This window comes from Nycticebus coucang, chromosome 11, assembly GCF_027406575.1.
Source record: "Nycticebus coucang isolate mNycCou1 chromosome 11, mNycCou1.pri, whole genome shotgun sequence".
In the NCBI taxonomy this organism is placed as follows: Eukaryota; Metazoa; Chordata; class Mammalia; order Primates; family Lorisidae; genus Nycticebus; species Nycticebus coucang.
This window is the reverse complement of record NC_069790.1, coordinates 87,686,098-87,702,490: the sequence shown is the minus strand read 5'-3', so window position 1 is coordinate 87,702,490 and position 16,393 is coordinate 87,686,098. Positions and strand designations below refer to the sequence as shown.

The 16,393-nt window shown below is 35.0% G+C and overlaps 1 protein-coding gene across 3 annotated transcripts in view; it reads left to right on the top strand.

Moving 5' to 3' along the window:
- Window positions 1-16,393, top strand: part of TFEC (transcription factor EC) — a 184,669-nt gene that overhangs the window by 144,907 nt on the left and 23,369 nt on the right. For 2 of the 3 annotated variants that reach the window (XM_053553844.1, XM_053553845.1), the window contains one exon: window positions 4,067-4,153. In XM_053553844.1, the coding sequence (XP_053409819.1) occupies window positions 4,067-4,153 (87 nt within the window). Of the gene's footprint in view, window positions 1-4,066; window positions 4,154-11,303; window positions 11,425-16,393 lie in introns of those variants that run through there. The other variant, XM_053553846.1, reaches the window with a different exon arrangement.

Below are 16,393 nucleotides of genomic sequence, written 5' to 3'. Positions count from 1 at the left end.
CCTTCTTTATTTGCCATCTTTTTTCTTTCCTCCACTATTTTTCTTTTCTTTCCAGTTTTTTACTTTTAATATTTTAACATTTTAACTTTAATATTTTAACATTCCTATCATTATAGTTACTTAAGTTATGTAGTTACATTTTTTCTATATCGATATCATTATTTAGCAATAAATATGCCATACCCGTAAGTAATAATCTATCTAATCTACCCATAATCTACCTTAGTGTAATCTCAATTCTTTCTTGTTCTCATGTATCTTTCTATACTGATATTTATGGAATTCATGGACATACGTATACATGTACATGTATCAATATAAATTCATATATAAGATTATGCATAAATATGTGTACATATATATTTCTCGTTACTTAGAATGCAAACATTTTACTGTGATTTACTCCTTCTTGTATTTTGTATTAATTTGATGGTTTTATTTATCTTCTGACTAGAGTACTTCCTGAAGTTTTTCAAAGACCTTTTTGCTGTAAAACTTCTAAGATTGTATGCCTAAGAAAAATTTTATCTCACCCACATATTTATAGACTACTTTGTTGTCTATAAATGTCTAGGTTCAAAGTTCCTTACGCTTAATACTTCAAACATCATCAATTGTCTTCTGCTCTAGGTGTTGCTGAAAAGTTTGATTCTTGTTCTTTAACCTTTGTCATTCTCTAAACCTGGTTCTTTAAGCCTTTATTTTTAAGTTTCTAAAATTTTATAAATGTTTTTCATAGTCCCAAACCTTACTTTTTTTTGCCTATTATCTCCATTTTGATTTTTGTCAAGCCATTTGCTTTTTCTTTGTATGTTCTTAGGTTATTATTTTGAGGATGCTTATTTTGCTGATTTGCAATTCTTATTTTGTCTGATTTGTCAATTCTGTTTCATCTGATAGAGAATGGTGGTTTGTTGTCCTTTTTAAAATAGCAACTGGATTCCTAGTTTTTAAATTATGGACCCTCTAGGAAGCTTATACAGTGAAGTTTTTGGATGCATTTTAGATCTTAATATCCATTAAAATAATGGAAAGATCAACGTCTGTAAATCATTGGAAAAGATAGTCTTGTAGGCAGAGGAGAGAAAAGAGGGAGAGTGGTGTGAAGTGCAAAAGCAGAGCCTCCAAAGGAGGATGAACTTTCATGCGTAACACAGAAAAGTTTGTTTCTAGAAAAGGAGAAACCTGAGCAAGTGTACAGTCAAAAGAATTAAAGAGACAAGAGTGTGGGGTGTTCTCCCCTCAGGTCTTCTTCACATCTGTTCAATACACATTTCTTGTCCATTTAAAGGTGGAATGTGAATAACATAGCATGCAATTAAAAAAATTTTTGAGTTTAATAACAATCAAAAATTTACTTCAGAGACTGGACCAGACCAAAGCAACAAAACATGCATGTGGATCATGCTCGAACCTTTAAAGGTCTCTCCACACACGTGGAGTAACACCCAAAGCCCCTGACCATAACCACAGCTACTCTCTCTACTATGGTACCCACCAGCCACATGTAGATGTTTCAATTTAATTTTAGGTTAGCTCGAATTCCATAACATTTTAAAACATTAAATGAAATACTCTTTCTCAGTTGCACTGTCCACATTTCACGTGCTCTGTGGCTGTATGTGGTTAGCAGTTACTATACTGGACAGTGCAGATATAGGACATTCCCCTCACTGCTGAAATTTTCACTGGACTCCACAGTCCTTCAGAATTCTGCAGTGTCGCTCCTTGACTGCTTTGGAGTTCATCTCAATGCCCTCTTCACCTGGTTCACCCTGCTCCATTCACATTGGCCCTCTCACCCAGACATGTGGAGCTTGTTTCTACATGAAGTCTTTCCATTTTTCACTCCCTCCCTAAGGACCACCCATCCCCAAGTTATTTTTGTCTCTGTTGAAATATCATTAAATCCTTCTCTGATCACTTCCTAACAAAATCTACTTCCATCAAGCTCTATCCCCTATCTGCTTTAATTTCTTTAATCCGTTATTTCACAATAAGCTGTTTATGGTCAGTTTTCTTAAGAATTTGAGCTCCATAAGGGCAGGAATTTCATGCTGGTGGCTATGATAGCTCCGGTTCTTATAAGACCTTGCAATAAACATTACATAATAAGTATTTGTTAAATTAATATATGACTAACGTTCCAAATTTTTGACATATTGCCTTTGAAAGTATCTTAGAAGGCTCTGGACACTCGATTCTCTAAATTTTCCAGAAAACTTGCTTAGGGGATAACATCAATGGAATAATAAGATATTTTTCCATGTCTACCAGAGTTTACTCCTTGGTATGGCTGTGCATGTTGTGGGAAGCTCATATCACTACCATTACGTAAATTCAGCATTCACGAGATCTTGAGTTTATATCATTTCAAGATACATAGATAATTACACATCCACGGGAAAGATGAAACACAAATATAGTCTAGCAAGGAAGAGGAGAAAGGAAGTAGTGGGAAGGGGGAAGGAGGGAGGACAATTGGCGGGATCTCACCTAACATACACATGTGAAGGTGTTCAGCACGCCCCCGGGTGAAGGGCTCAACTACAACTTGGACTTTATCTTAGAGTTGAAAAAATGTAACTGAAAAACTTATAGCCTCATATTAATTTGAAATTTTAAAAAAGAGTAAAATTAGAACCAAAATATCTGAAGAGCATTTTTAGAACTCATTGAAAATTGCTACTACTTCCATCAAACCAGATATTGATGCACTAGTTTCTCAAATCCAATGTCAAATATCCCACTAGTTTTATGTTCTCCACTTTTCTTTTACAATAAAAAATATTAACAAAAAGAAATACATCTAAATATTTCCAGTAATGCCAGCTAAAAAGATGAAAGCTATCATGGTAGATGAAAAAAAAAAAAAAACCCAAAGAATATTTGCAAAATAAAATCCTTATATGTAGTTGAACATAGAAATGGAAATGGCTATACCAGGTTAATAGATATTTGTGTAGCGACCCCTTGCTGAATTCTCTTATTAGTTTTGTTTGTAGATTCTTTTGAATTTTCTACATGCATATAGGCATACCTTGGACCTTGGAGATACTGTGGGTTCAGGTCCAGAGTGCAATAAAGTGAATACTGAAAAAAAAAAAAAGAAAGAAAGAAAAGTTAGAAGAGGTTTAGAAGTAGAACAGAAAGGGGAGGGAGGCAGAGAGAGAGAGAGAAAGAGGCAGGCTAGTGTGTTTCTAAAAGATATATAAGCTTTTTAAATCTCTTCCAGCCAAAGTACAAAAGAAAGAAATGCTATCTTAGAAAGGAGCTGAGAAAGTGCATAGAAGTTGATTGGGGTTAGACTACAGAGCCAGGTTTCCAGGATGTCAGTCCTGCCTCTGCTCCTCCCTAACTAATCTCCGACTGGCTATTGAATCTGTTTATCTCTCAATTTCCTCATCTGTATAAGACAGATAATTATGGTACCCATTTCATAGGGTTTTTGTGGGCTTGACATGGCCTGATACATGCAAAGCACTTAGAACAATGCCTGACACATGTGGTGCTGACTTTATCGTTACTATGGAAGATGTCTGTGATTATTTTGTTGCTCTTTTTGCTTTTGCTATTACTAGTATTATTACTGGTCATCAAAGAAGATAGGATAATGTGTTTCCATGTATTCCATACCTAAGTTTGAACATGGATATTGATTGCAAGATGTAATCAAACATTTTAAAAGAAAAGCAAAGTGTGTAGAAAGTCATCTCTGCACATAAGTATATAGGCTCTGCCTGGCTTGAGGCACTTCATGGTAACCATTCCATTTAAGTAGATAATGATTTCCAAGGGACTATCCTGGGGTACTTTACCCAGATGTTACCTGTCAGCCTGTGGAAGCAAATGCAAAGAAAACCAACAGATTAAAGAGTGTCAGAATTACCTCATTTTCTGTTCTAAAATATTCTAGTTTGTAATATGCGTATATCCTCAATTTAAATTGTCCAAAAACTTAAAGACTGCTAGAATTTTTCTCTCTGATCTGTGCAAACTGATGCACAACTTTATGCGTCATAATTATCATTATGTACAATATTCTAAATGTATTATATTTTGCTAGATGGAGGACGTTATTGAGGATCTAATTGGTATGGAATCAAGTTTTAAAGAGGAAGAAACAGACTCTCCTCTGCTAATGCAAAGAACAGTAAGTGTTTCCAGACCCGAGGAAGTCATTTAAACAGAAATAAATAGCCTCTGATGATAAAAAAAAAAAATTGTTTTATTAGCAAATGATGTTTTGTTGTTTTGTTCTGTACTATTGAAACAGACAATTTAGAAAATGAATATTAGAAAATATTAATATTTGTTGGTGCAGAAAAAAGATGATGTAATATTATGAAGGAAAATTATAAGACTCATACTAGTATCTCTTTCTGAATCTCATTTCCTGTATCTATTTGATCTTTATATAGTGAATGTAATTGTGTATCTAATCTGCTATAGTCTTTTCTATGAGTGATTTAATCTTCATATTCTTTTGAAGTTCAGCATATGAACACCTTTATATGATTATGACTAAATTTTGACTATTTACAATGACTAATAGATATCAGATTCAGAGGCTCTACACCTCTATAGAAGAAAGAAAAAGATTGTAACAATTATAAATATAAATTTACACCTATGCCAATAAACAGAGATTAAAGTGGAATTGTGAAAAGGTAGAACAGGCCTTACCCTACTTTAAAGCATGTAGAAAGACTTCTATGGTGAATTCAATACAAATATTGATAGAATAATATTCAGTGAAGAGACAATATATTGTTTTCCATTTGACTGCCACTGCCTTCGGATTGTTCATTTATTAATCATAAAAATGATATTTGTAAAGAGTGTGTAAGCTCTTTTGGCATACTTTGAAGTATTATTGTTTGTTTATGGTTTATGACCCTATAGAAAACATGAGAAAAAAGAGTATAAAAAATTGTAATTGAATTACTAGACATTTCATTTAAAGAAAGTGAATTCTTACTATATTGAACATTGGAGACTGTTCCTCAATAAATCAATGGGTTGGGCTAAGCTATGATGGATGTTTTAAATATAGAGACTTAAGAAAAAAACGGTGACTGTATCCCTTTTTTTCTTTATTCCCTTCCCTTCTCTTCTTTTTCCTTTCAGGATAGAGTAACAACTCTTTCTACCTTTTCTCTCATTAGAGTTCAAATTGTATAGTTATATGAAAGCTGACCAATTCTCTGGATAAATATATATTATTAATCCCAATTTCTCCCGAATTTCACAGCATGAAGAAGCTAATTTTTTAGCCAGTATTTGACTCTTGGTTTGAAAAAATAATATTAATTTCCTATAATCTTCTTTTCCTTGGACATGGTCTTTATTGAAATTATATACTGAAACATTCTCTTTGTGAAATTATCTACGTGTTTTATAGAAGCTATGTAGAGTGGCCTACTCAGTAAAAATCGGTGGTAATGACTATCAGGAATTTGCTTTTGATACACAGAATGCACTTAAAAAAAATCAGTTACAGGGGGCAGTGCCTGTGGCTCAGGGCACTGGCCCCATATACTGAGGGTGGTGGGTTCAAACCCGGCCCCGGCCAAACTGCAACGAAAAAAATAGCTGGGTGTTGTGGTGGGCGTCTGTAGTCCCAACTACTTGGGAGGTTGAGGCAAGAGAATCGCCTAAGCCCAGGAGTTGGTGGTTGCTATGAACTGTGACACCATGGCACTCTACCAAGGGAGATGAAGTGAGACTCTGTCTCTAAAAAAAAAAAAGTTACAAGGGGCCTATCTATATTTATATAAACAATCTGCTGTTCATCAATTAATGATCATTGATAAGTTTAGATCCACATATATAACCAAGCTGTATATTTTACCAAATATTTATTAACTACTTACATGAAATGGGTACACTCACAAAATACAAAACTCCAAAATGAGAGACTCAATGTCAAGAGTTGACATTGCCGTGGGGCAGCCCAATGAACTGTACCTGAGAGGCAAGAAGAAGAATGTAGATCTTCTGTCAAACCCAGGTCCTAGTCTAGGCATTGCACCGATCACCTAGCCTACTTTTGCTTTGCTATTTCTGTATTATGGGAATAATTAAAAATAAATATTGATCTCTGAGGCTGTTTTTGATCGATAGACTACATGTGTATGCTTTTAATGCTAGTCAGAGAATCAGCACCTGGAATGAAGGAGAAACCATGCTAAAGTGAGAATTTTTGGAAATGCTTTGGGAAGAGATGATGTTTGAAATACAGTTATGAAGTACTATCTAGTTAAGGTTTTAAGAGATAGATGCGAAGGCAGAAAAGTGGCAAGTTAAGAGAACTACATAAGGCAAGAAGTGAGAAAAAAGAGAATGTGTAAGAATAGCTGGGAGAATAGAGGTAGAAAACTGAAGGATTTTTATAGTTTATGGAGATAAAAGTAAAGACTTGTTATACTCAGAGGAATGCTTTGAGTAAGTATATTAGCTAGTGAACTTTTGGTTGCAGGTGGTATAACCTGACTTATATGGGGCTCAAGCTTGAAAAGAATTTATTGGTTCATGCTGTCTAAAAATCCCTAAGTAATATTGTATGTGAGCATCCCTTTGTAAATTTGCCTGTTTTCTTCTGTGCTGGCTTTATTCTCAGCTGTTGAGCAGATATTGTCATAGCCTATTCCCAGCCATGTGTTACTTTTTTCTTGCTAACCTAGATTTTTTTTTTTTTTCAGAAATTCACTCCTTTGTAAGAAAGAGGAAGTTTTTGATTAATTTCAACCAATTCTGTTGGCCCCATTTCCTCTGCCAGAAATTGTTTTAAGAAAGGGATTGTGCTACAATTCTGGCATATTTAGCCGGTCACCGAGACCTGCTAGGAAGTTTTCTTCAGTTTATAAAGGTGTTTCAAGAAAGAGGTTTTTGCTAGTCCAGGAAGTTACAGGACTACGTGACTTAGGGAGTTGCTATAGTCATTGTACTGCCAAAGGGTCGATAATAGGAGGAGAAACAAAAGAAACCAAGGGGCGTGCTGATAACCCCGACTCAGGCACGGTGGAAGGGAGCCAGGTTACTAATAACGTTTGTATCCCCCATAATATTTTTAAATAATAATTTAAAAAAATTATAATAGGAGCACTAAAAAAATCTAAAAGCTTTAGGATATGCTTTGAAGCTTCATTCTACTTAAATACTTTCAAAATTTAGACTAAAAATATGAACAAATTGAATTTTGGTTTCTATTAAATGTGCTCATACTAGAAATTAAAAAGAGTCAGGAGATATACTGCTTATATGTCCCTGAAGAATTATTCACCCATGGATTTCATATCATGTAAGGTTTCTTTCCTTCATTTTATAAGCTAGTTATGTCAGAATTTTCTGATTTTTACAAACACATGCATTCTAGTGAATACATTCAGTCAGAGTAGGTGATCTAAGAGAAGAAGGCTTCCTTTTCTCTTCCTTAGTTCCAGTTAAAGTGCTGAGATAATTCCCTTTGGAGCAACTTTTGTCACATATAAATTTCTAAGGCACTTTCTCTGGATCGTGGGCCCACCCTGGACCTATGGAATGAGCGACACTCCCCTATAAATTATCTAGATTAAAAGTGAGACCAGAATAGGTGATGTTAACCAAAATAAATGTGAATGGATTCTATCAGGCTAAATCAACAGAGGTCTATTATGGGAAACTCCAAAAATGGGAAGCTCCAATTTACCAATAATAATAATTATTAAGCACTCACCTAGTATAGGACAGAGACTAAGTATTTGCACACACTATCTTTATCAAATCACATTATAGTTTCTGTTGGTGGGAAGCTTGGGAGTTGCTGAGGGGGAGCCTGCACTACTCTGGTTCTTCAGATTTGTCAGGTTGAATGTACTGCTTTAACATGTTTACAGTGCAACTTAGCCCAGGTGTTTTTGATCCAGCAGTAAATGATTAGTCATTTGAATCTGAATTACTAAGTCAGAGTTACCTCTCAATTTTTCTTTATCCACCTGTCAATTAGTTCTTAGGGCAACAACTGTGCAGGCTGGACGGCAAGAGCCAAAGTGCAGGAAATGCCTGTCCATCTGAATCCACTGTGCTCTCTGCTGTGTGGACCCTCAGTGTTTCCAACTCCTCTGCATCAAGGGTGTTTTTCTCCTCTCCTTTTCAACCATCTCCTCACCTGGTCATATCCTAGATATGGTTGTTACTAATTTCTCTACATCTCTTACATGTTTTTTCCACACTTTTGACCAACACATTCTATTTTTTTTCAGTATGCTTACTCTGGTGGTCTTAGCTTAACAGTTGTTCAAGCTTGATGGGACTCCAAATCAATGGACTCTATTACTGTTTTCTATTACTCTTCTGTTACTCTATTACTACTTCCCATTTACAGCAACTTAAAAATTTCTTCCTTAAACTGTCTAGAGCCCTTGGTCCAGTACTCAACTAATTCTCTTGTTAGTACTCTTAACAGGTCCCCATTTTCCTTCATTGTACTTTCCTGGCTGAACCCCAACCCCATTTAAAACCGTCTCTTATCTTATGCTGCATGTTAACCTGAGAGATGAATGGGCACATATGAATGGGCACATATGTCATAGTGCTTCCCACAAATATAGCACCAAAAATTCACAGGGGCATTTACCAGTGCCAGACAGTGCCACTGCTATTCCTGGTAAAATTCCCCTTAATTGAAACAACTATGGAATATCTTCTCATCACTCTTCAAGTCTCCAAGATCCCCCATCCTTCTCCACTTTTCAGAGGACTTTCCTTTCAAAGAGAAAAGATAAGTAATCAGATTAAAACTTATTGACCTCATCACCAGTTCTATTAAACCATCTGCATCTATTTTCATTTTTATGCTATCCCTTCTACCATAATAGAATAAGCTTTCTAACACATAATCCAAAGTCAACCCTGGCTACCACTTGTGTCAGGATCCCACACATTCTTACTCTTTCAAGGACTTTTGTTCTCTAAACAGCTCCTCCTCTTTGATCATCAGTATATGCTGATCTATTGGATTATAAATATCAGTGTTATGGATAACACCCACTGAAAATCAAGCCAAACCAAACAGGTCCCTTTGAACTCATTTACTCTCTGGCTACCATGCTGTTTCATGATTCCTCTACACAAAAAGCTCACTGCCTCTATTTTCTTCTTTCCTCCACTTACCTCTTATTCTCTCTTCTCCAAAAGAGTTTTTGTTCTCGTAATTCTGAAAGAGCTCTTAGAACCAATCAATGCACAAGCCAATAGTAAATTCTTCATTCCTACCTGACTTGGTTTCTAAGAGGCATTTGACACGGTTGACAACATCCTTCTTGAAGTACTACCTGGGATTCTGTGGCACCATATTCTCTAGTTTTTTGTTTTGTTTTTTTTTTTTTTTACCCATTTTATTGGTTCTTTCTCTTCTAACAGATGTCTGAGAGCTAAAGTGTGCCAAGGCTCAGTCTTCAGCCCTCATTGCGCACATATCCACATACACCCTCTAGGTCAGCAGTTCTCAACCTGTGGGTCGTGACCCACAGGAACTGTATTAAAGGCCCACGGCATGAGGAAGGTTGAGAACCACTGCTCTAGGTGATCTCAACCCATCTCCAGCCCCAACTATCTCTCCTAAATGCCAGACTCATTACACCCTACTGCTTGCTTAACCCTTTTGTGGTTCTGAAAACATTTTAAATTTAACATGGCTGAAAAAAATATCACTCCCCAAAATCTGCTTTCAGTTGATCTGAAACAAAAGATGGGAGGGCATTTTTGTTCTTCTCTCTCTTGCTTCCATGCCTGCATCTATCAGGATATCCTTGTCATCCACAGCCAACATTTTCAGAATCTCACTGCTTCTCATCATCAACACTTTCCATTGTCTCCCTCTATAGCCACAGGCTCTGACTTAACTTCCCTCCAACATTTTGCTCCCTTATATCTATTCTTCACAGAGAAGCCAGAATAATCTTCCTAAGGTAATAATAAGATCCTGTTTCTCCCTACTTAACATTTTATTAATTTTATGAAATACTCAGAATATAATCCAGACTCTTTATCACAGCCATCACTTCCTTTTGTGTTTAGGGTCTGAACTCAATAGTGTTCTTCCTGCTTCTTGAACATGACAAGCATATTATCATCTTAGAACTGTGGAAGTTTCTTTTCTTTGTTTTAAATGTTTTTCTCTCAGATCATCGCATGTTTGCCTCTTTCTGACTCAGGTATTTAGGCAGGGTCACACTGTCAGGGAGGCCTTCTAAATGACCCTCATTAAAAACACCTCCCTGCTTACTCCTCACATCAACAACTTATATATCCTCTGACACTTATGAGTAGCAAAAATGTTCTTATTTATTATTATATTAACCTCTTCATTGTGTGCTTTCACCCTAGAATTTACACTCTTTGAAGATAGGGATTTATCTGTCCTACTTAATTCTGTATCCCTGGAACCTAGAACAGTGACCTGCTCATTATTTTATTCTTAGTATCCAGATAGTAACTAGCACATCATAGATGCTCAGCAAATACATATTAAATAAACCATACCAAAATTCACACAGAGCCTTGAAAGTAATTATTCCCATTCTAATTCCTATTTAGGAATACTTTTAATGGATAAAAAGCAGCAGCAATACGGATAAAGCCAACAATCATAATAGCTCTCATTCATTGGATGCTTAAAGTAGGTGGCATGTTTGTGTGTGAAAAATCGCATTTATTATTCACAACAAACCTATGAATTAGAGACTTGGTTAAGAGAGGAAAGAGGCTTGTAGAAGTACAGTAACTTGCCCAAGTTCACACAGTTAGTGAATGGTGGGACAGGGGCTGTAACTCAGTTCTGCAGGGAACCAATGCAATGATCCTACTCACTCTACTGTGCTGTTAGTCCAAGAAAGAAGCCATTTCTTGCAACTGTAGAATCAGAGGATTTGAAGGAACCTGAAACTGACCCGATCCTCTGCCGCACTCCAGCCAAATGATTCTTTAGCCTCTGACTTTAGATCTATCTGTAATTTCCATCCATTGGTTTTAGTTCCACTCCTTTATTTCAGAGAGGTGGCTGTGCATAATAACTCATGTCTTTTAACATACAGGCATTTTTCAATCAGGTGTCTATAAATGCTGGTGGCATTTGGCACTTTAGGGAAACTGTTACAGTTCAAGACTATTTCAGAGATGAGGAATGAGTAAATATTAACAACCCTCTGTGCTTGGTTGGAACTTGAAAAGGCTACATAACATCAATGAACAAGCTTCTGTCAATCACAGTCCAGACTGGATTAGTCTTAAAGTCCAAAGAAGAACCAAAGTTCACCTTAGCACAGAAGTTTCTGAACAGTGTTCCTGGTTATTGTTTTCAAGCTTAAGGAACAGAGAAAGATGAAGGAGCAAGAGAAAGCCATTGCTATTGTGAAGGTTATAGACACTTCAAAATTAAAACTGGTGAGCAAGTACATTTTGGAATTCTTTCAGTGTTTGGAGATGGAACCACCTTAACTACTGAATTTAAACTTTATAAACTTATAGTCCATAAAATCAGGTATGTAGAAATTGAGCTTTGAAATGCTCAGAATATAATCTGCTGTATTGCCAAGTTTATTTACTTAAAAGATTGTTTTTAGCATTTGGGGCTATAAGTGGAAAAAAATTACAATAGTCTATTTAGTAAAAAAATTATCCAAACTAATGTTTTATTATGACTTCTTGTTGAAATGGTGAGGGTTTCACACTAATTGTTTGTTGTGGTGTTTTAAAATTAGTGATTGTTTTATGAATTTATCACTAAATAGATATTTAAAAACTATGATGTAAAAGTATTTATAAGCTCTCATTTTCTGTTTTGTATTGCATCTTTTCTACTTGCACTATAAACCAGCTAACCCAGGACCAGGGATTCCCACCCCAGCCCAACACATTGTTTTTATTTGCTCATAGTAAGATAAAAATAATAACATCAATAACACAGTGGGATTTCTCTGATCAATGTTTGTCATTCAAACCTCCGACTCTGCCTTAGCAAAGAAAATAAATTAAGAGGGAAATCAGTGATATGTGTCCTGAAACCTGGAAGATTTGGTTTACTGCATATAAATGAATAAACACCCTAAAAGAAAGACTTTAATTGTTCAAAGGCCAGTTTTTCATTTGTGTTTATACTGTGTAGTGTGTGCACCCCAACGACGATCATCTTTATACCTGCTTTATCTTTTTTGCATGTTTACAGTTATTCTAATAGCCTCATGTCATTTTTTATCATTTTATGTCCACAATAAATGTCTTCACAAAATGCAAAATAGAGGATCCAAAAAAATTAAAAAATATTTTCCTTAAGTTCCCTTGAAACTCACCCTAAATATGAGGTATCTCTCTCTTTCTCATATGCATGTAAAAATTGAGATTTTTTTTCTTATGGTGTCATACTAAGAAATTATCTGGAAATATAATGCATGACTGTAAGACTTTCTGTCCTTTTTTGTATTTATAATGAGATTATATGCACACACACATATATTTCCAAAAAATTCTCAGCATTTCTCATAAACAATCCAGTTTCAGGGCCCTGAGGAGTAAGTGCTCTGATGCCCTTTCTCTGGCTAAGTGAATAACAATGAAGAGTGATAAAACAATAACATAAATCTAATTAGAAAAAGTATGACAAGTGCATTAGTCCTACAGTGTTTGGGTGAAGAGAGAAACAAAGCAGGGTGGCATGAAGGATAGTGTTGCAGAGAACTCACCCCACGTAGAGCTTTAGAGGCTACACTGGAGTTTCATGCTTATTTAACTGGCGAGGATGATTAAGGAGCAGAAAATAACCATGGCAAAGAGTGAAACTGAGAAAAATACAACCCAATGCCTTACAACTTTTTTGAGCACTCAAAACACTTAAAAGTGTGAAAGGCAAGGGCCATTTCACAGCAGGGAAAGGTAACGAAAGAATCCAGCCTTTCTGTCAGGCCTGGGTTTGAATCTAAGCCCTCTGTTTATTTATAAAACTAATCTTGAGACAATTACATCATTTCTCAGACCTTTAATTATTTTACATTTAAAGTGGTAATTGTAATACTTACCCTATACAGTTTTTATAGAGATTACTTGAGACGTTGTTATTTAAATTATTATTATGGAACATGTTTGGCTTAATACCTAGTATGTAAAAAATACTAAAGAACCCCTGACATAGTGTATACATTATGGTAATGTTTGTATTTTATTATCTCCTTCAAAAGATTTCCAACGTGTAGATTCAGATTCCTGTGGCAAAAATCTTCCCCCTTACCCTCTTCCTCCTACTAGAGTCTGAAGTCTATTATTGGAAGCAGAGGCAAAATATGTGTGTATGTTGTAATGAGAAATCTTTCATAACTTGAGAGGAGTGGGAAATAAATTTCCTCTAGAGCATTTTTTTTGCCACATCCCAGGCTTTTTTATACACAATTGTCTATAGCAGATTTATTTGTAATAACCAAACGCTGGAAATGATTCATATGTTTATCAACACATAAACAGATAAAACAAATTGTGGTATATCCATACAATGGAATATTATTTAGCAACAAAAAGGACTGGATCATTGGTAAACACTACAACATGGATGAACTGCAAAATAATTAAACGAAATAAAAGGAGGAATAAAAAAGAAATGTGTATCAAATATTTATATAAAATTCTAGAAAACACAAACTAATCCAAAAATGACAGAGAACAACAGACCAGAAGGTCCCTGAAGATTTCATCGTTGGGGGAGTCAAGGCATGATGAGGGTAGGAATGGCCAGAGGGAGCAAGGGGTTATGAAAAGGCACAGGACACTACAGGAGTGTAGATATTTTCATTACTTGTCTGTGTGGTGCTCATGTTGAAAATATAAACATTAAATATATGTACTTTATTATATGTTGATTATACATCAATAAAAATATAAAAATACACATACAAAATAAAATTACAGGTGAAGAAAGGAAAGAGCTGGCATAATTAATGGATCACAGTGTATCTATACATCATCTTCAGGATGTTATTAGAAAGGCAACATGATATTTTGTGCAGGAGTTGACAAGTAATCTTTCTGTTATAATAGCTGTTTTAATCACCTTTCTTTGCAATTTCAAAATTCTAGTATGATTTCATCTTCGCCCTTGAATATTTTAACAGTTTTTAAAATAATATTTTGGCAGTTAAACACTCTATAAAATGTGTTGTGGCTTTCTTCTTTAAAAAAATGTATTGATTTTAATAGATTTAGGAGGTACAAGTGTCTTCTGTTATGTGAATGAGTGCTGAGGGTTTCCTTTGGGTAAGCATACAAACACGTTTATATACCATGTGCATATACTCCATATATCCTTGAGAAACCATATTCTCTATTTTTGCAGGTAGAACTATGTATGTACTTGCCTATTAGGCCAAGCTTTGCTTTTATTGTTGAAATTTTCTATAACATTGGTCATTTTTGTCTGCTCAACTTTTAAAACACGAGGAGAAATGTGTTAAAAACTCCCACTCTAATCATGAATTCATTCATTTCTCTTTGTGGTTCGTTTCCTGTGGTTAGAAGTTATTTCATTGGGAGCATGCATGCTTGTAGTTATTAAACCATTTTAGAAATTATCATTAATAATCTTTGTAATTTTAAAACTTACTTTCTCAAATATTAATACAGCTACATCCATTTTCCAATGGTTGTAATTTGTTAGATACTGCCTTTCCCATTTTTCAGTGTTTGACCTTTGTTTGTCTTTTACTATGCAGGCATGCCTTGTGAGCTACTTATATCTAGTTACTGTCTTTTTATTTAATCTGCCCACCCTTTAGCTGGGGAGTTTGACCTATTTACATACATTGTTATTATTAATATATATCTGCTTCTCTCATCTTAATTTATTATTTGTCTACCATTTTTATATGTTTCTCTTTTGTACATGCTTACACTTCCACATCCTTGGGTTTCCCCTCCACACTAGCCCAATTGTGCTGACACTATCTAGACCAGCGGTTCTCACAACCTGTGGGTCACGACCTCTTTGGACCATCAGAAAACACATTATGCATATCAGATATTTAAATTACGATTCATAACAGTAGCAAAATTATAGTTATGAAGTAGCAACGAAAATAATTTTATGCTTGGGAGTGACCACAACATGAGGAACTGTGTTAAAGGGTCGCAGCATTAGGAAGGTTGAGAACCACCGAGACAGTAATACTGAGTTATTTGGTTATATATTTCACTTTATCTTTGATCGTGGTTAAACACTTCTCACATTTTTATTCCATAACCACTTTTCCAAGGTATTTGATAAACATTATTTTATATTTTTGGAGCATATCTTTTAAATACCTTTTCTTATTTAGGTACCTTATCTAAAACTTTTTTCAATGTTGGTCTTTGTGGGGATAAACTTTCTTAAGAAATGTATACCTAAGAATATTTTTACCCTGACTTCATATGTGAATGACATTTGGGCTGGATATAATTTGTCTTAAGTTTTATTCTTTTAATATTTTGATAATACTGATTCATTTTTCTTTTCCATTTAATTTTGCTGTTGAAAAGTCTTATCTTAATCGGTTTATTTTTCCCTTTGTATATAATGTTTCCTCTCTATCTTTAGGCTTTTATATTTTTCTCTTCTTATTGTATATTCTTTTAAATTTCAAAATAATATGATTAAGTGTGGATTTTCCCTGACTTTCCTTGTTGGCATTCTATAGACACTTTTATTTTTAAATCAAAATAATGATAACATAAGATGAAATAAAATATAGTGTAGTCTTTTATTTAGTATTAATTCTTGAAAATGTGTTTATATTACTTTTAAAGGTATCTCCTTCCTTCCAATTTTATTTCTCTCTCTAATACTCCCAATATTTGTATTTTAGCTCTCATAAATCAACTCTCCATGTTGTTTAGGTTTTTTTGCACAAGTTCTATTTGTTGGTCCTTTATATTCATCCACCAACAAAAATACTGTACTCTGCTTTTAAAATTTACTAATTATTTTATTCCATTTTGTTATTTATTTTGCTATTTTTTCCATAATATAGTTCTTCCCCCCCTCCCAGAATTATAATGCTCACATCTCCTATGTCTCTTTGATTTTTTTGGCAACTATGTTTATTTTTTATTATTTTATAGTATAAATTACTACAAAGGCATTCCCTTATTTATTTTAGGTTAATTTTTTTTTTTTTTGTAGAGACAGAGTCTCACTTTATCGCCCTCGGTAGAGTGCCGTGGCCTCACACAGCTCACAGCAACCTCCAAATCTTTGGGCTTAGGCGATTCTCTTGACTCAGCCTCCCAAGTAGCTGGGACTACAGGCGCCTGCCACAACGCCCGGCTATTTTTTTGTTGCAGTTTGGCTGGGGCTGGGTTTGAACCCGCCACTCTCGGCATATGGGGCCGGCGC